Source organism: Gavia stellata, chromosome 9 (genome assembly GCF_030936135.1).
Source record: "Gavia stellata isolate bGavSte3 chromosome 9, bGavSte3.hap2, whole genome shotgun sequence".
Classification (NCBI taxonomy): Eukaryota; Metazoa; Chordata; class Aves; order Gaviiformes; family Gaviidae; genus Gavia; species Gavia stellata.
In genome coordinates, this window is record NC_082602.1 from 35,295,310 (window position 1) to 35,316,507 (window position 21,198).

At 38.1% G+C, this 21,198-nt stretch overlaps 1 protein-coding gene across 1 annotated transcript in view; it reads left to right on the plus strand.

The window, feature by feature from the left end:
- Window positions 1-20,361, plus strand: part of PLPP4 (phospholipid phosphatase 4) — a 61,844-nt gene extending 41,483 nt beyond the window's left edge. The window contains exons 6-7 of the mRNA XM_059821318.1: window positions 15,496-15,666; window positions 20,162-20,361. Coding sequence (XP_059677301.1) covers window positions 15,496-15,666; window positions 20,162-20,361 — 371 coding nt within the window. The remainder of the gene's footprint in view (window positions 1-15,495; window positions 15,667-20,161) is intronic.
- The last annotated feature ends 837 nt before the right edge of the window (window positions 20,362-21,198 follow it).

Sequence of the window (21,198 nt, forward strand, 5' to 3'; positions counted from 1 at the left end):
ATGTTTTTTAATTACTTCCTTGATGAATGAAGGGGGTCTCGACATGTTTGAGACAGTAATGGCCTTTCAGAAGTAAAGAAGAAAATTATTTTCTCTGCCTTTCAAGCTATAGCATACACTTGCCTGACAGTTTTCATAGACAAGATGGCAAATTATATGTAAACAGTCAACTTTTATGTATTGGTTGACCCCATTTTTATAAGGAATTCACGTTTTTAGAAGAAACAGTTCCTTTCACTGTATTTTTTAATAATTTGCACTTTTTATACAAATAAGACCTAGATAGTAATATGCCACTGTTAATGTAACTAACTTTAGCAGTGGCCAGATTTGCAAGGTTGTAAGCCATTGTAACAGCATGAAGAATGATTTTTCACAATTTCATTATCCAGGGTGAGCCTTTGAAGGTATGAACTCATTGCAAATCAAGGTAAACATCCATTTCCAACACAGGGCATCATCTTGCGCTGATCAAAATCAATGCCAGAACTGAATGACCTGAAGAATTCTGATCTATTAATAGTCATCATGACTCCATCAAAGAAGTAATCAGCAAATAGTGTTAATGGGATCAGTGACCGAGAAATTAGGATCTTAATACTTACTGTGCACTTTAATATAGCTTTAAGAAAACATTGCCAGTGGAGCATGTTACACGTTGTAGATTCTGTTTATATTAGAAGTAGGATATGCACGTTGTAAGAGTACTGGATATGAGGTAATCTGTGCTTATTTGTTGGGAGTAAGAACAGTGTCTCCAAGAAAGGAAGTACAAAAAGCAATAGGAAAAAAATAATTGGTTACCCTTTTCTGCTGGCATAATAAATGAGATTACATCTTCAGATCAGTCCTGAATAGTAATTTCCTACTTTAAGTAGCCAGATTCTGTTATGGATGACAGCAGTAATTGCTCAATCTGTTGTAACAAGCTTGAGAATATATACGAAAAAGTCTTCTGCAGAGGTACTAAAGCCCTATCTTCGAATAAGGAGAGAGAAATCCCAGCTGACTTTTTTCACCACATTACCATTTCTTCCTTTGTGAGCAACGTCAGCCCTCAAATCCTACAGATACTAGGAATATGCATACCCTTCCCTCCAGCAGTGACATATTTCCCAGAAGCGGAGTTCTTGTGTTAGCTTCTTGAGATTGCTCTTTAGTAAGGCTCCTAAAGAGCAGAATGAAAGGGTCTATACTGGAAAGCTAATATAATTTGCATTTGATGATTGTCATTGAATGCGGGTGGCAGTAGGGGAAATGACCATGCGCATCCCATCTTTTCCAGGAACGTCAGTATACACAACTTTAGAGCCAGTACTCAGGAAATAGTTCCCTTATCCAGAATAAAGAAGGTGAATGCTGAAGGTCTGTGCTCCCCCCTTTTTCTAGGAAGGATTAACAGTTAATTTCCACAAGCTATCAAGAGTTTGAGTATAAACTGGCTGAGGTGCCTGTTTATCAAGCAGCTATAATGCATATTATTGGGATAAACAAGGTGGCTATTTCCCCACCTCTTTTCTTTATGAAAAGATATAGCCATGCAGGTATGCTGTTCATCTTTGTCAATGCTTTACACTTATCTGTCTGAGAATATACCAAATCTTAAGGTGAAAGGACATGTCCTTATCTTTCCATCAGTTTCTCTACAAACAGAGGGCTTGCTTCCAAGCTCTTTGCTTCTCACCAGCACCCAGCCTTTTTCATTAAAATGACTGAAAGAACTGAAGCATGAGGTGTTATATCTCTCTGCTATCTAGCAAAATTCAGCAGACCTTCTTGAAGAAAAGCTGAAAGTAATGTAATTTTTTAGGGTAACATGTTATTTAGCAATACCAAGGACTGCATGAAGAATCAGAAATTGTACCAGATGAGCCTGTTGCTTTCTTGATCTCAGGACTGTGATGTGCTGACTTGCAGTCCACTGTAATTTGTGATTCACATAGGATGCCAAGGGCGGGGGGGGAGCTTTTTATTTGTTTTTGCTTTTCTAATCTAGAGACCAGATCATGCAGGGAACTCTAGAGTAAGACTTCAGAGGAGAGTAAGTGAAAACATGGAATCATCTTGAATTAATGAGGAATAGAATGAATTACTCTGAGTCAACATCATTCTTCCTCAAGTGCTGGAGAGCCAAAGTTCAAGCAGTGAGCTGGAAGTATGAGTAAATCCCTGAGCTTAGCTTGGATAAACCAGTTTTCCCAACAGCTATTGCTGTTTCTTGGTTATTATAGCTGTTCAATTTGCTGTCATCTGTGTAGGGAAGAAGCTTAATTACCTTTCAGTCTAATTCTCCCTTTTTTCTCTTCTCTAACTGTAACTCTTCAGGCAAAATTAGTAAGCTAAAGTTAAGGTATATGCTTGATTTCACAGCCTGTAGAAGACTTGATTGTGGTATTGTAGACTTTAGCTGTATCTAAAGCTAAGAACATCATTCTTCTAACTGACCTTTTCAGTTAAAAGGTCTTTGAGTTACCCTAGAGATCTAAAGATCAATTTTCATCTCTGAACTGCAGTGACAGCTCTTCTGTGGAGCAAAATGGGTCAGAAAGCTCAAGACTAACTTGAAAATGGATGGCTATCAACTCAACTCAGACAGAGGAGGCTGGCACATCAATTTCTGATCATCTTTAAGAAAGAAGTCTCATTACACCACTGGCAAATATTGAAATTCCTTGAAATTGCCATTGCAGCATAGCGCTGACATCACGCTCCGAGATCCATTCGGTATGGTTTTGTGTAGCATTTCTGTGTAAGAACAAGCCAAATGTAGAGATGTTTCTAAAACAGGTGTGTTGTTGGCTCTTCCTTAGTAATATATCCTTCAGTGTGGAGTTTTCTTTAAGGTAGGTAAGCTCAACAGTGGGCTCTTTTAGGCAGCACTTGGAAGGTAAGAGAAGCTTGGGTACTGCACTGTATATGAGAAGCAGGTAAATAGCCCAAGCAAAACCATGGCTTGGTTGCATGTTCATTGTATTCACTGCATAAACATGTTTCTTTCCTCTCTTCTAACTTTAATTTCAGGTCAAACCCTGGTCTTGTGAAGGATATCTCTTCATCCTTCTCTGCAAAGAAGAAAATAGAGACTCATAGGTCTAGTCAGAATTCCTGTTTTGAAAACTAGAAGCTGATACTTGTGTGTGAATTTGGCCACTGTCCCATCAGCTGTGAAACATTTTGATCAGGTTCAATCAGGAATGACTGGTAGAAGCAGTCCTTGCTCTTAATCTTGATGGGGTTGTTTTCTGTGTCTGTAGAGACTAAGGGTAAGACTTTCTGTGGCAGCATTTTCATTCTGATCAGGCATATACTGTTGAAGGCAGTGTTATGACAGTCCCCTCTTGTAGCACTGTGTTTCACATCACAGTGTGGTCTTGAAGCCCACAACAAGAATAAACCAGAATATGTATGAGAGCGTTCTGCCTAGACTAGGGCTACTTGGAAGTAATACCAACCATTCTGTTTCCATGGGGACTTTAAATCTGTCTACAGGGCGGTCACCTTCATGAGTTGGGGTGTGTGTTTTCCACTCTACAAGAGCTAGTAGTGATCAGTCTCCAAATGATAGTGGTTGACTCAAAACCCTTTTGAGCAGCAAGAGTGATAGAGCTGACTCAAATAAGTACATGTTCTTGTAATACAAATAACCCTGAGTCAATCCAGAATTATTTCAATAAAAACAAGAGTATCAACCTACAGTTCTGCTGTAAGCAAAAGAAAAATAAATCAATAAAAACCTTGAAATTTAATTACAAAGTTAAAATGCTGGGCACCTTTAGAGATGGCTGACTGATTTATCAAATTGCAGAAATCTCGGTCATAAAGATTTATGAAAACATTAATTTAAGTCTCTTGAAAACAAGGGGATATTAAAAGTCTCTTGAGATAAAAGCTATGAGATAAATGCAGGAAATCAAGCATATTATCTATGCCAGAAAGAGAAAAGTACAGAACATCTGCTGAAAGCCTCGTTTGGATTTTGCTATTACTGTCAGTTCTACATAGAAAGCACCAGCTATTACAGATAAGTAAGTAGGTAATTTTTTTTTTCCCCTCCCTTCTGCAGAGGACTGAGTAAACAATGAAGTCAGTGTTTTAACTAACAAAATCTACACAAAAAAAGTTTATGCAAAATGTTTTTAAAACTAATACAGCTTTGTTGCAATCAACTGATTTGCTCTTGAGACTTTTGGTTTTTGCTTGTTTCAATCTGAACTAAGACAACGGTTTTAGAAGTCTCTCTGTCTGCACTTTCTACGTTCTGTTTAAACAACCAGAAACCTTTTTGAAAATGATTGTTGGAAGTTTCTGATCATGTTGGAAGGCAATGTAGGTTGGACTCGGATGAAACTGCCAGTGGATAATAGCATAGGAGCTCTTTTTTAAAAATTTCCCTCTTGGGGAGAAGGGAGGAAGGAAAAATCTTTGCATGATTTTACTGAGGGAATTAATCAGAGAATAGAGATCAGAATGGTTGACCAGATGTTTCTGATACCATAGCATTTACACAGACACTCAGGACTAAATAGGATTTGAACTGGTGAGCGGCGCTCAGTGATGCAAGGAGTTCTCTATCATATGATTAGTCATTTTATTCTTCCTTGTACTAGCCTGTATTGTTGCTCATCTTTTCTCCCTGGTATCCAGTGATAGGACATGTGGGAATGGTTCACAGCTGTGCCAGGGGAGGTTTAGACTGGACATTAGGAAGCATTTCTTTACCAAGAGGGTGGTCTAACACTGGAACAGGCTTCCTAGAGAGGTGGTCGATGCCCCAGGCCTGTCAGTGTTTAAGAGGTATTTGGACAATGCCCTTGATAATTTGCTGTAACTTTTGGTCAGCCCTGAAGCGGTCAGGCAGTTGGACTAGATGATTGCTGTAGGTCCCTTCCAACTGAAAATCTCTTCTCTTCCCTGCTCTTCCCAGCTCTGGCTGTCTGTCTTCATTACGGCCTTGAAATTAGTAAGTTTGTGTGGGTGAACACAGCAAGATCCTGTCTAGAAAATGGAACTACTAGTTGCTATAAATAACAAAAAAGGCTAAAGGCAAGGGTTAAAAGATATTTATTTTATCAAGCAATAGAACAGTATATCACTTTCTGGTATTGTTTAGTATGGCAAGGAGGCTAGAGTCTGAATGAATGAATGAATGAGTATCACTGTATCCAGAGAATGCCACTTGCAGTAGGGTAGGTAAAGGGTAGGAGTTAAATATGAGGAGCAGGAATATAATTTGGATGTGCCTATTCATGGGTCTGGCCTTGATTCTGTTACCAAAAAATGTTATATGGCATACCTTGGAAAAGCCTATTTATCTCTAGCAATTGGAGTCTTGATAACTGGTTCACATACCAGTGTCTGCATTTGTTTGGATGTGTCCCATTCCTCCTAGCTAAACTCTGCTTATTCGGGCAGAAAGCGTTCTCAAGATTCCTCCTAAATTAGTTTTCTGTCCAGTCCACTCCTTGGTTTTGGGGAAGGAGAGAGAAATCTCTTGGTTTTTTTGCTTCTCTAAAACAGTTATAAAGTCTCTGACAGTCAGACTAGGTGTCTCCTTGGTATGAGTTGTCATCTTAGACAGGTGAGGACCACTACAACAGTTCTTTTAAGAACTAGCACCTTTGCTGTTGACTGGCTGGTTGGTTAATATTTTATTTTCTCTTTATCTCCACAATTAACTGCTCCACTCAGTGTTGGTGTCACTGTATAGTGCATTACCGTAGTATTACCCCCGAGGAGTTGCCTTCTCTGATGATATCAAAGCTGATTATGCAGTTCATGCTTGCACCAGATTTGCTTGATGAAGCACTAATTAAATGAATGTAGTATTTGTGGTGTGTCTTGCTGTGTCACTAAAAAGAAAAAAGGAGACTTTAAACTATTATGTCTTTAGAGTGAAAGGAGAGCTAGCTCCTCCTCTACTTTTCACTAAATCATTGAAATTAGTCAGTTGTAAAAATGAAAAAATTTTTACATTTTAAAAGCCATTCATTTGTTTGAAAAATTAAAACTATTTATGTGCTTCAGAGTGAAGAAATTATTGAATTTCAGTGGAATTGTTTGCTATCCTGGTATAATTTATATAAAATATTACTGCAGTACATGTAATTATAGTTGGGTATCGAAATTTGAATTGTTAATTATCTTTAGCTAGCAATTTCATGGAGGATAATCATATTTCCTTCAGTTGAAAGTGAACATTTTAAGTAACATATGAGCTACAAGCCACAGGTTTTTGTCAGTAATTGCTGCTACTCCCCTATTTTCAAGATAAATCTCTTAATTAACAGCTGTATGGCAGTGTCTCTCTGAAATATTTCATCCTCTCAAAGAAGAATCCAGGGAAATAAGGAATGGATTTCTTAGATATGCAAGGAAAAAAAAAATCTCCTGTGGGGTTTATTGGCTTCTTAATTCAAACTGTAACTATACTCAGGAATGGTTGTGTTTAATGCTTTTACCTCTTCTCTGACATATTTACTTCTCAGCACTCAGTAACAAAGGCTGTTTGAATTCATGAGGGGCTTGTGAGATGAACTCTTTAAAGTTTAGTTTTCCAGCTCTAATAATAAATCAAATCCTGTTAGTCTGTTTGAGGTTCAGATTGTGTATGTGTCTCAAGCATACCTCCAAAAGACCTTCTGTTTTTCCTGAATTTAAAAGAAATGTGGGTTTTCAATACATGATACCATATCAGTGTAAACCAGTGGTTCCTCATTGGTATTTATCCTGCCTAGCAAACATGATCTATGCATTGTCTTTTACACTGTAGCATGTAACACAATAACATTTATTTTTTTTATAGTAGTATATGGTAATATACTTTCTCCTTTTCTATGCATGATTAAAGAGATTAATCCCAGTTCTACCGTGTACTCCAGAATGGACAGTAACTTTATTTTTGCGATCTTCAGAGGATCTAGACTGAACTGGAAATGAAGATACCCACTTTCCAGTCCCTGTTTCTCTCAAGAGAGTTATTTAAAAGTTTCTCTAAGAGACTTCTTTACAAGTCAGAAGCATTCCGATCTTCCACTGTAAAGTTTCTGTCCATCAAGGTACTATTCAAAATGTCTTTTAACTGTATTTTACATGCTAATCTGTATGCTTGTACCAATTCGCTTCAAACAAACTTTAAATTAAATGCACATACCTGAAAGATTGATACAAATACTCGGCACGGTGAATGGGAGGACAAGTAGCTGAGCAGGATGTGATCCATTATCAAGGATACTACCGATGGCATATGTATGGCAAAGCAGGAAGCAAGAAGTTACCCTGATCCAATGTGTGGGACTTGGTATATTCCAGTGTTGAACTGGAAAGAAAAAATTGCTCTCGACAGGGATTATTTGTAGTTGGATACCTCATAAATCCCCCAGTAACAATAATTTGTATTAGAGTTGGTGAGCTGATGATCTAAAGCTTGTGACTAGATACTGTATTTATGCTAATGTCTAGCAGAAAGAGAAATTTATTCTCTGGTTATTGATAATTGACAGGGTAGTAGCTGTTTAATTATTACTGACCTGTTTGAATTAACATGGCAACTCTAAATCTCAGTTTTTTCTCAAGAAACTAGAGGTATAGTATCAGGACTTTATTTCATAAAGGTATGCACATCTGATCTAACAAAAAAAAGTCAGTCAACACTTGGTATTCCTGATGCCTGGAAGGAGAAGAGTGCGTTAGCCAGGGACCACACTAGAGCAGCACCATCATGGGTGTGTTCAAGGACCAGTTGCATCCTGATGTCATTCTGTCCTAGGTTTAAACCTGATACAAGTTCATTAGTTGGACCTAATTTCACCAAGCGTAATTGAGAAGCATGGAGATCTTGGTAATGAGTAAAGAGTAAAAAACATACCTTGCAGAGAAAGATGTCTTTCTAGTCTGATACAGTTGTATGGTTAGGGCTGAGTTTACAAGACAGTCTTTTGTACCTTATATCAATGCTAAGGCTGCTTTCATTAGCGTATGAGTGATGACCCCTTCTCTTTAAAGTAATTCCACAATCTGAGCCCTTTTAGGCTTGTCTTTACTGTATTCTTACAGAAAGGGGATTTGTTTAAGGTTTCTGTCAACAGAAATGGCAAAGCAGGCTATGGAACAAGCTCACTTTTTGTAAATTGCATCATTAACTGAACATACCAGAACTTAGTTCTCATTTTTTGGTAGCAGTAAGATGCACCCTGAGACCACTTTAGATATTTCAGGTGTTAGAGGTATCATGAAAGGTGCATTAAAATAAAATATGTCAGAAAAAACCAAAAAAGTTTCATGAGAATTCAGTGTGGCAGTCCTGCAAAAACATCCTAATGACTAATACTCTAGTTACTTGCTTTTCAGATAATATAGGTCTATTTTTGTTCTAACATGTCTCTGTCTCTGATACCGCCTTTTTGTTTCTCAAGTCCCTGCATACATTTGTATTTTGTGATGTGCTTTTCATGTTGCTTCTGCTGAACTGCCTTTGTTTGTGAAAAGAAATTAATAAAGCTAAGCCAAAGGGAAGGTGATTGACTGTCCCACTTGGAAAAAAAATAAAATATTCTGCCTGTGATAATAAGCTCAAAACATTCTCTGGGAATTGTACTTCTATAAAATCCTCTTTGAATTGAATTTCAGCATTAAAATTTATGCGGCCATTTGGTATCATACTTTTTCCTTCAGGAAAGATAAATATTTCAGTCTTTGAACAGTGTGAAACTGAAAACATTCACTGGTAGCCCTAGCTAAAATTGCAGTAGGCTGCTGTGCAATTCCAGTGATGAATAGTATGTGTTTGCATTTGGAAAATATACAGTAATCACTGCAAGTATAAAGCATTATAGACAATGAGATGGATCATTTTCTCTGATTGTTACATAGGCCATTTGGATGGTTGTTTTGCAGTTTCCTAATTTGTTGCCACTTAAATAAGTTGAGGATTTTTTTTCTTCAGCTCAAAAACTGCTTAGTGTAAAGAAGACAAGTATTGCGTGCTTAGCAAAGCATTCATTAAAACTTGAGAAGCTAAAGTTCCTCATGGGGTAGTTCAATTTCCAGAAAACACCCACAAAAGCAATTACATTTTTAATGAATAATTTATTTGGGGTGCTTTAGATCAGATTCTTGTTCACAGTTTCTCACTTAATGCATTTCAACTTGGTAATTGGTTTGGTCCATACAGATAGGTTTTTAAACTCACCTAGATCCCCTGTCTGGAGAGAATCAGATGTGAGGATGGGCTTGCTGTGTCTCTAGATGCTATCATCATCTTTATTTCTTCTGTGAACCCTTTTTTTTTTTAAAGAAGGTGATAGAAACAAACTGAAAGATTGAGTCTAATGTGGTTTTATTTATTCCTATAATGATAATGCCCAAGAGGAAGCTGTTTTTTGACATGCTTCAAGTACCATTATGGTACAGTTTTAAAATATGCCTTCCAATAGCAGTTCCAGATACCCCAGCTACACAAAACCAAGGTGAAAGGTGTTCTCTTAAGTTGGTAATTCCTAAACCATTAGGATGTAAAGGTCAAAACACCACTTTCTTGTCTTCACACAGAAGTCTACATCTATACACTTAGTTCTAAAAACCTATTCAATTGGGGTTTTTTGACTCTTCCATTTTCTACCCTCTACTGGTTGCTCATTCATCAGATCTGCAAGGCTTGGACCTGGTACCTTTACAGACTGCCATTATCCCCTTTGAGGTTTTCCATGGTGACAAGATTGTGCACCCTTTGATCTAATTGCAGGATGAGAGCTTAGTACCTGAACTCCTTGAGCAGAAGGCATGCCAGCTTTTCATTTTTTTCTGTGAAGCATTTTGCTCGTGTCATTGCTGTAACCATAAATAAACATACTTAGATACTTCCTTTTGCTTATACCTCAATAGGTGCTTGTAACAGAGTGTTTGCATCAATTCTGCATGTACTTGATTATGGTGGAGCGGGAGCAGCACTTCTTGTAGGCAGGCTGTTGGAGAGCCTTACTGATTTTTTGCCTACGTAGCAGTGATTATATTTCTGTTCCTGTTGTAAGTGTCCTCAGATGAAGATGGCCCATGATGATAGTGGTTTACTATTTGATTGTGGGTTTGTCAGTAAGAACTTCACCAAGTGGTTGGTGTTACAAGTCCTCTTGCATCTGAGATAATTCTCCTCATCTTCAGATTATTTCTCTGAAAATTATACTATATCCAAACTCACATGCTGGTGCTAACTGGATCATACTTAATGGTGTGATATGTAGGAAGTCAGACAAAAAGATCAGCTGGTCCCTTCCGGCTGCCAACTCTGTGAACTTTTGAACAGTCCTTATTCAGCAAGCAAAATAAGCCGTGTTATCTGCAGAGAAAAACGCCAGTACACTTAGTGAACTGGACCGACTTAAAGTGGTGACTTCAAGTTGATCGATCCCATATGTAACTGGTATTCAAAAGCCTCATTCTGAGAATGGGCATAGGGAATTCATTTTGATGAGCAGAGAGACAACGTGCTTGCTCTCTACTGCCCTGCTGGCTTGGATTGTGTGACAGAACTTGCAGTACAGTCTCTGAATGGTTTATAGCCATGTTGCAAACAAAATCAGTTAGGCACCTTTGACTGGCACGTCTACATTATGAAAAAGCAAAACAGCTCGAACAGGTGTAAAAAGGAATGGAAATTGATTTAATTGTTCACAAACTAGTGTTTATTCATGAGTGAGGGACTATCCTGGTACCATGAATGTTATCTGGAGAGTGCATATGCATTATTAAAGATTCTTTGTAGGTAATAGTTTGAAATAAAACCATATAAATACAGCAAAGATATAATACATGTGAATTGCAGTGATTCCTTTAAAGAAACCCAAAACATGCATAACGTGCACTATGAATCCCAGCTCCCTTCAGAATCTGTTCAGAAGGGTACAAAGTTTTGCAAATCCAGGATTTTTACTGGTGTTTAAATAGCCCCGTTGGCCCTAAACCAATTATCTGATGCTCTCAGCAGATCCAGGAAATGGAAGTAAACAATAAGGGTACACATCAAATATTGCTTAATGTGTTTTCCTCTCATTTCAAGTCTTTTGTCCCCTTTAAGTTAGCTTATAGCACCTGCTCCTGTAAGACTTAAATTTTCCCTTTGCATTCCAGAATTCCTTTCATCTCCATTAATTTCTTAAGAAACCATAGCTGCCTTATTTAAAGAGAGCAGTTAAATAACAACTTTCAGAAGGCAGAGGGAGAACAGTGAGGCAGCACAAGCCTCTAGCTAGGGCACAGACCCTGGCTCTCCAGGAGCCAGGTTTCATCCTTGACTGAGCAAATCCCTTCCGTTCTCTGCACTTCACCTTGCCTCCTTTGCCTTTGTGTCTTTAGTTTCGTGCAAAGCTTTGTGGGACAGTGTCCCCTGTCTCTGTTTGCATAGCACTTAGGATAAGGGTAACCTTGTCTCAGCTGAGACCTCTCAGAGCTGCTACAATGCAAATATTCCATCGTCTGTCTTTCAATACGTTCACAAAATGTACAGTGTTTTGTTGAGCTCTGACAGAACACGTGGCTTGTCTCAGGCGAGGTTTCCCGATGTTCAGCAGCTTGTAGTGTCAGGACTTTGATTTAGCTACACCAATTGATTAAAATGGCATTTCTTTATACTGTGTGTTCGATTCATTCCTTTCTCCTCTTCCAACACTTAAAATCAGTTAAGTATTTCTGTCTGGAATTTGCATCAACATCTGTCTTGAGTTAACATTGTTTTAAACTAAATCAGGCTGATTTTCTTATTTTCATTTGTGTCAGTGTCTCCAAAGAGGGCTGGTTGGTATGTTACATTGCTCCTTGCCTTCTTTATATAAACAGTATCAATTCTTATGGTCTGGGACAAAACCAGCTTAGCAGGAGTATTTGTGTAGATGAAGAGCATTGCTTTGCTGATTCTTTGGAATCTGTCTTCTTATGCAGAATGATAACTTCTATTACAACATTAGGCAGTACGTAGTATGTTAGGGCATGCGATGTGTGTATGTGTGCGTTTGCATCTTCTTTGTGATACAGTGAGGTATAGACTCTAGCTGGTGCAGAAAAAAAATTTCTCAAATATATTCTACTGATTGACCAATTCTTCAGTGTAAATATCACCTATAGGCCCAGGATTCTTGAAGAGTGAATTGTTTTTCTTGATGTTATTGACTGACAACATCTTCAAAATACAGCCATCAAGCAAAGTTGCCTACATGGAGTGCACAGCAATTGAGTTGTCTTGGAATATATAGTTACCTTTATAATGGATGCTCCCACATCCCAGGGCGTTTAGCTGCTAATTCCATGTTCTTTGCTGCTGACTCGGCGCACACTGGGACTATTGGGTCAAGCAGCTCTTTATGGATGTGCACGCTCCAGGGTAAGGGAAGTCAATCTTACAATATTGCAGTGTAAAGCTACTCCACAGAATATTAGTTTCATAGCTACAAGCTACAGCATCATTACATTACTTTTCCATCTTACATTAAGCGTAAGTTCCCCTGGAGGAGTGTTTGTGAGTCTTTTTTCTTCCTGACCTTTAGATTAGAGGAACACATCAACCATCTGAGGCAAAATCTGCCTTTGTGTCTAGTGCAAGTATAGATCCTGCTGAACTTCCGTATTCATTCATGAGCACCTCCTTCTGGAAATGTGGCAGATCCTGAAAAAAACAAATTCTGGGGAAATAATTTTTTAAGAATAACACGAGGTTTGCTCTAAAGCCCATTCAGCTAAATCTGCTGCTGCTGTCCACCACACATTTGAATTGCCTGACAAATGCTAGTAATACTGAATACAAGTCTGTGTGAACTGAGCAGCTACACTATGGTTTGGGCAATATTTCTTTAAGCCCTCTAAATTGCTAGGCATTGTACATTGCCTGAAAATGAAGCCACAAAGCGCTTGATGCTTCAGCCTGGAGATAGTGTCTTCAGATTTCAGTTCATCTTCTTCTAAAGATATAGAAATTAATAACCTGGGATGGAAAATGGAAATATGATAATAAAACTAATTTTTGAGAGGAAGTATTTGAAAGTATTCATTCCAGGATTGCACTTGATATTGAATATCCAAGACAGATTTGGTTTTGCTCACTCCAATTACTCAGCTGGAAGAGGGAATGTTGCAGATGAGTCCTGACCTTGCAGTCTCAGGTAAGTTTATACATATTTCTAGTTCCAAAGGTCTGCAGAATGGACAACCCTACGTCTGCTCACACAGATGCAAATGTGTGTCGTTAGCCATCAAAAAAAAAAAACCCTATAAAGACCTGCAGATCTTTGATACAAAAGACAATGCCACAAAAGTTATCTAGTGCAGCAGGAAGAGCACAAAAGAGAGTAGTGTTGTCTTTTGCATATTCCAGTGGCTATTCTAGCAAACGTGAGAGGCAAAAGAGAAAGTCTACACTGTAAAGAAGAAGAAATGTTTATTTTTGGTTTAAATGTGTCAGTCTACACTGGGTACTAAGAGATGGAGAGGATGTTTGAAAAGGTGGGGAGGGGGTGGATTCCAATTTTCTGAGATACATTTTCAGGTTTATAGGTTTATTTTTTCCGTGGTGGCTATAGACTGGTGCTCTGCCTATGCATCTCACAGCCTGTTTCTGTGTAAGACATGCTATTATTAGGAAAATACATTCATTTCAAGAATACCATGACATAGAAATGTCAGAAGAAATGATTTCTTCTTGTCTAATAGATAGTCTGAAAGGCAAAGCAAGTTTATATGACTCTCAAAGGTCTGTACACAAGGAGGTAACCCAGTCTGCAAGAAATCTTTTATTTATTCAGGATTGTTTGTTATATTTTATAGTTTGCCTCCCACAGTCTTCTGACAAGTACAGAATCAGCACTGGTTGAAAAAGCTTCTAGGAAACAATATATTTGTTATACTGGTTTGATGACTAATCAGCAGTCTGTCTTGCTCTGCCACATCCAATCTAAAGAAGTGATTTATTTGTGTGTTTGAAGATGAAATGCAAATCTTCAGTAATTGCATTCTAACAGCTGTGTAGTATAAACTTATGAAACCACTCCATTGTACTGTCAGCTAAAATTGACCATCCCGTAGATTTATCAGCAGAACACCAAGTAATTATTTTATCACGTCTAACATTTGGGAACATGAGGAGAAGGGCATTTGAAAAGCCCTAGCAGGAGATTAGAAAAAAGATGCGTGTCTGACCCCACACTGATGGTGATTTTACCATTAAATTCACTGAGTGCAGAATCAGAACACAATTTTGTACTGTGAATGTGACCCGTTACCTCTTATAGAGGTGCTTAGGTATCATAAAGATAAAAAGTATAAAGGTAGTCAGAAAAGGGATTTCAAATGTTTGGATAAATATTTATAGTTTTGCTATCTGTGCTTTACGTGCTTATATTCTATTTTGATCTCTGCAGTCAGGAGCAAAATTGAGTATGACATTTGTAGATAAAATAGAAGATAGTTTCACAGAGCTACTTGTTCAGCTGCAGCACTAATTTTCCTACAGCAAAAAAAATGTTTAAATGTTTTTTTTTTTTAAATTAAAAATGCATATACTAAAAAAGTATCCATCCAGCATCCCTCTGGAAGGTGAACAGCTGCAAGAGGAAAGAAGTTCAGCACAGAACCTGGTGCCTGAGTTCTGTCATCACTGCCAGTTGAGCACATTCTATAGAAACAGGTTAATGGAACCTAAAAATCTCATTTAAATGTAATTTAATTGCAGTGCACACTGACTGAATCCTTTTCTGCTTTGAACCTTAGCTTTTTAGAATAGGTCTAAAATCAGGAAAGACATGGTGAAGGTTAAGCAAGAAAGAGCTTTTGTGACTCAGGTTAAAAATTTGCCTGAATGTTTAATTTAATATGCAAATAAAATAAGGGATTCTTTCCACAGCCGATGTTTCCCCTGGAGGAAAAAGGTAAATTGCTAAAGGAAAAAAAATTCAGTTGCTACTGGATAGATTAATGTCTAGAGGTAACACAGTATTTGCAGACATGTCAGATTTTGTGATAGCTGAATATCTACGAGGAGGAAGTGGATTTGCTTTGCAGTGTTTACTTGCCTGATTGCTTGCATTGTTACATAGATAACACCACTGCTGTGGAGAACAGAACATACGTACGTCATGGATCTTGCGGGAGAATACCTTTTTCCATTCAGCCCCCAAAGTACTGTGTTTTTTTAAAGTTTGTAAGATTATGATTGTGTTATTAAAAAAGAAAAAAGAAAACAAAAAACCTCTTTACATAGGCAATTTTCTACATCCCTTTAAAATACTGAGTTATAACAGCATCATTTATATGGTTATATAGGTATCATCATTCAAATTATGAAACTCCCTCAATTTCTTGCAGATGGGACTTCTCAACTTAGCTCCTAATGTCACCCTAGAAAGTCCAAGACTTCTCTGCAGTAGAAGGATCTTGCTGTCAGATCTTAAAGGATCTTAAGGGATAGTATCGTATAGTGTTAATGACAAAATACTGTAATTTTGTGTTTTTCTTTATCAGTTGCATTTTCAGGCCTTGGCTTTACCACCTTCTACTTAGCTGGAAAGTTACACTGCTTCACGGAAAATGGCCGAGGGAAGAGCTGGCGGCTTTGTGCAGCAATTCTCCCACTCTACTGTGCCATGATGATTGCCCTGTCACGTATGTGTGATTACAAACATCACTGGCAAGGTGAGCCATGGAGATACGTTTTTTCTACTTTTTTTTTAATTAGCCTTGTATTTCTTTGATTTATTTATTTTTTTCATTAAATCACGTGAGTTACGACATGATAGTATGCTATAGATTTTCCTTGCTCCTGCACTGTTGCTGAGGGTTTCAATGTCTGAAAATACTGCAGGGGCCCTTTACCGTTCTCTGTTTTTATATACACAATGTACATCATCATATTTATATACAAATCTACATCAGTGTCTTTTTTTACATCATCGTTTCTTACAAATGTACATCAGTGCCATAGCTGTCTTGGATGGATCCAGCTGTAGGCTGGATCTGGCCCATCAGAGTAGCTCTGTCGTGTGGTCTAGTCCTTGCCTACTGCTTTTCCAGGTACCGGCTAGGTGCCTGTTGGGTACGTGCGTGGCTGCTAATACGTGGTTGCATGTGCATTAGACAAAATTTGGGTGTGAGACTTAACTGATATAGAAGGCTATGTTCTTTATTAATTACACACTTCTATTACTACGTTACAATTCTATGACTTCATTCTGTTAAGTTGGAATTATACCACACCTTACCCTCCCACAGACATGGACCTGGTAGAGAGTCTAGCAGGTTGTCCATATGGCTTCCCTCCAGCATCCATGATTCAGTTTACTGTCTGTCGGCATCTACACTTTCACTGTCAGAAAATCCTACCATCTACTATTTCTTTTACTATTTCATGACCCTCTTTTTTGCTGCCTTTGTACCTGCCTTTCTTCACTCATGTCTCCTCCTAAGTAAACCAGCCTGTAATTAGCTTTTCCCTATTTATCCCTATATTCCTATCAGAAATACCAGACTTGGTATTTCTAATACTGTTATGTAGGTCATCTTGGCTTTATGCGGTATTGCTGGTATGGTACTGCTGGCCTTGCAAATTAAACTCCCCTCAAGGTCCTGAGTGCTCCTTTCAATTATCTGCTTCATACTGGTTACATATTGTTTACCTGTTTTCTAAGACATATCATTCGGTTGGTTCCTCTACATAGTTTCAATTAGGTACAGCATATCTCTGTCCCACTGAGCATTTCTTATCTCATACTGCAGTCAGCATACCAGAGCAAGGCTCATCCATGCTTTTTCTTGTTCTGTTTTTTGCATCCTGTTCTCCGATAGCTGTTTAATCACCACCCATTAGCCTTGACATGTTCTTTAAGGAGTCTCCTGGTTTCCTGCAGAGACATTCTCTTGATACAGGGCTCATTTCTTTGCTCACTGACACTCCGAGTCAGAGAGAGCCTCCAGCACAAAGCTGCTGAAGGTGAGGTGCGTACCTCGCCAGGCTGGCAGGCAGGACAGAGGGCAGAGTTACAAATATTGTGCTCTGTGTGTGACACTTGGCTGGTTTGAAGTCTCTGTTAAAGAGAGAGAGAGGAGTGTGAATGAATGTGAATAGGAGTGTTCAGGTTTACTCTCAAGTTTTGAACACGTATGCAGTTTTCACTATCTCTTGCCAAGAATAAGAATTATTTATGTACTGGAACATGTGCTACAAGGCAGATTATTATGGTGCATTTTATATATGATAGAAGAAAACTACACCCAAGGGGCTGTGGCTGCGTCCATTACAGCCGCTGATATTTTTGTCTTTGAATTATAAGGAGATGGAGCTGAAAACTCAGCTCTTCCCAAGCTAGGAACAGGGCTGGCAGACATTATCGTGCAGGTGACCTATGCTTTTACCAGAAAGAACTGCATTCTCAAGGGAGAGAATAGTACACTCTGTAATATACAGCACAGAAGCTCAGGCCTCATCTTTTATGCTCAGCAGAGTCAACCGATTGTGTTAAATTACTTATGGTGGCTTTGTGATAGTCTTAACTATGCTGTGGGGAATGAACAAGGACCATCAATATAATGTCCAAGACACAGCATGCTATAGGTGAAAGATGGAGTGGAGTATCCTTACATTAAAAAGCCATTGAGTGGGCTCAGGACGTTAATATTATGAGTACTTTATGAGCTCCCTTCGGTTTGGCTGGAAAATGTAGTATTCAATATCTTAGTGGTTGTTTTGGTGAATATTAGACTATTTCATTATGAATCATGAACGTGTTGACTGCTTTTAAGTCCCTAGATCTCCGTATAGGCTTATAACCCTGAAAATGTTAATTTACTCATGAAATAAGTGGAAGTTTTGTATGCAAAAATGTGAAGATCAATACTGAGACTGAAAGAATATTCTTTTTCCTTTATGGGCAAAGGAAAGAAAAAGACAAAAAAAAAGAGCTCAAACAAAACAGAATTGTTGTCTTCAAAAACAGGAGTCAAAATACCTGCCTGTGTGCTCAGTATCCCTAGTCAAGCTCAGTAAGCTAGAAGTCTTTGGCATAAGTCACGTAGCGAATTTGTATTACTGTGCTGCCCAAACTGAGGCCCAGAGTTGCATAATTTGCATGTAAGTGTTTTGAAAGAAATTATCTAGGCAAGTTTTCAGCAAGTCTTGAAATACCGGGGAACTTACAGAGGACTGGCAGAAATCTGGTGTTTCTCCATAATTAAGAATAATAATTATAGGCTTGACCTCATTGTTAAGCAAAATAAAAAAAGCATCTGGAACAGGATCAACCACAAGGAAAGGATGGTAATCTGAGAATTGCAACCAACACAGGTTTATAGAAAATGAATCTTGTCACAATAATGAAATATTTTACAGGTTGATTGATACTGTAATAGTATACTAGAATGAAAATTCTTGCCCTTGGTACCCTTTGTACCATGACAGTTTGACAGGGACAGTCTGAATGGTACAAAATCAGTTAGCTACCAGTATGGGTAGGATAAGTGCCCGTGTGCTTGCAAATACTGTGTACACACAATCACCTTTTAAAATCTTACTTGAGCCTCTATTACATTTGTTTGCAATAGATCTGTTATGTCCTTTTGCATGTAGGAAGAGAACGTAGGATTAGAAGGGATCTTCTAGGTCATTCAGTCTAGTCTTCTTCCTCAACAGACAACTGTGACTTATAATCACATTTCTTAAATTTATCCATCTCAATCTTAATTTTTTCAGATTTTCCTGCCTTAGCTATTCCTGTTAAAAGGCTCTTCAGAATTTCACTCCTCCGATGACTACAAGCCATTTATCACTGAAAATTGAACAACATGCCCTTTGTCCTAATATGTACTAGACTGACAAACTAGGGCATTTAATCCATATTTAACTGTTTTAGACAAAAATAATTTGTATTGATTAACCCTTCTTTGTCATTAAACTCAACGATTTGCTACTTTTATTACACTGTAGTTTCTTCGTAACTGAAAGTAAAATACAGAAACACAGGTATACACAGATGATGCAGTGCTTAGCAAGCCTTATTAAAATAAAACATGGTGTCAAGTCATATTCTAACCAGTGCCTTTTGCCTCACTTTCATTATTGTTTGTGTTCAAATCTGAGGATTTCAAAGTCAGTGTGTATTTTCAGGGAAGTTTTGCTCTGGTTGCTTGAAAATGAAACACAGATCAGGAAGAGTATATTAGCAAGAAGCAAGGAGAACCTGACAACAAAGCAAATCCTTTTACCCTTCAGGTGCTATGCAATTCCCATGGAAAACTTAAAATAGCCCATGTGTGAGAGCTGCAAATATCTCATTCAGTGGCTTTATTTTATTTTATCTTATTTTATTTTCTGGTAGGAGTATTGGTTAGTAAATAGCATCAAAGAAAGATGTTCAAAAGGTGTTAAATCAGTTAACAGGAATGCTTAGTCTTTGACCTTTCAGGTGCTTTTAGGAAGAACTCACCCAGCTTGAAATTGTTCTTGACAGCTGTCTTTCTCAGGGGTCTTTCAGAAGCTGCAAGTGAAATGAGTTGTTGTAGCTACAGTGGCCCACTTCCTGAAGGAAGATGATTTTCCGTCCTACATCCTACATGCTCCCTGTCTGCACTGGAGAATGCCTTCTGGAATACAAAACAGTCAAAAGTAGATCTGGCATTTTAGCTGCCATCTTTCCTGGGGGTACCTAGGCAGAGACAAGGAGCAGACTAGCAATAGTTTGAGGTGTACCTGTCAGCAGGAGAGCTCTGGATGCTGTAAACAGCATAGTTCAACTGTATTGTTCATAAATAGAGAACCTGGTGGTGGTCATTGTAAATCATGAAAAGACGACTTGTGGGTTGCCTACCCTTAAAGGCTGGTCAGAAGTAAGCTGGAACATCATGAGTGTTTAATGCCCCATGGAAAACATTCTATTTCCCTTGTTCATCTCCTGAAACATACCCAGCCATCTACATTTTGGGTATTCAAAATGTTGGAGGTGTCCCCCCCAAAAATACTGATTTTATGTGTTCTATGTGATTGTGGTATTCGGCTCCAGATTCTTTATGAAAATTTGAGGTTGACATTTTCTGGATTAAACACTTCCAGGTCAACCAAAGGTCTTTCATTTACAGTTGTCACTACTGGCTGTCCTTTCCATGATAACGTACTTCTGGTTTTGTTGCTTTTCTTACCTAGATGCTTTCGTTGGAGGGATCATTGGCCTCATTTTTGCTTATATTTGCTACAGACAACACTACCCTCCTTTGGGTAATACAGCTTGTCATAAATCTTATGTCAGCCTGCTAGATCAGAACTCTGTGAAGAAGGAAGAGAGACCTACAGCAGATAATGCTACTGGCCTGCCTCTAGAGGGAATAACTGAGGGTCCTGTATGACTTTAAGAAATGTGCAGAATGAACTTTTAGCCTTCTCACATTTCCTCCAAACTGATCTCTTAACACGGTGTTTCTTACTGTACATGTTTTTTTCTTTTGTTTCTTTCCTTTTTATAAAGAAAAATGAAATGTTTTATTTTTAATGCCATAATATCATCATACTTTTACAGTTAAATTTTCAGTTCATATTGACTTACTGAATTATCTGTTTTCAGTCTACTGCAAACAGATAGACTACTTGAGGGAAGGGGAAAGAACATTAATAAGAACAAGCCCATGTGGAGAATGGTTAAGAGAGTAATTTTAAGAAGATGTGGTTGAAGATATAGTAGATCTGGAAACAGATTTTCTGAAGTACTGAGTGTCTCCTAGAAAGTTCTGGTCGTCTTCAGCACTCATTGATTTTGATGGGTGATGAGTACACACAGCACTTTTCATCAGATGTTCAGCATCTGTTGTGGCCAGCCATTTCTTTATATAATTTGATAAGTTGGGCACCACCCTTATGTTTATCTTATTGCGTTCTAACATAAGAAATCTCCACATGCTGGTAGAACTTTGTATTAATTGTCAAGTTTTGAGAAGGTCATTCTGAGCTACTAACGATCAAGCAACCTCAAGGTATGGATGGTTAAGTGTTTGTAAGAGCCAAGCCTTGTGCATTAGTAGTTCCACAGCATGATGCTGACATTCAAGAAATTCCACGCTGTAAAAATTATCAGCTTGCAATAACATATATGTTCATAGGATGGGTTAGAAACTTGGTATTATATCATCAACAATTTTTTGAGAGCTCTTGCAGTAATTACCATCAAAACAAGATGAAAGAAAAGAACG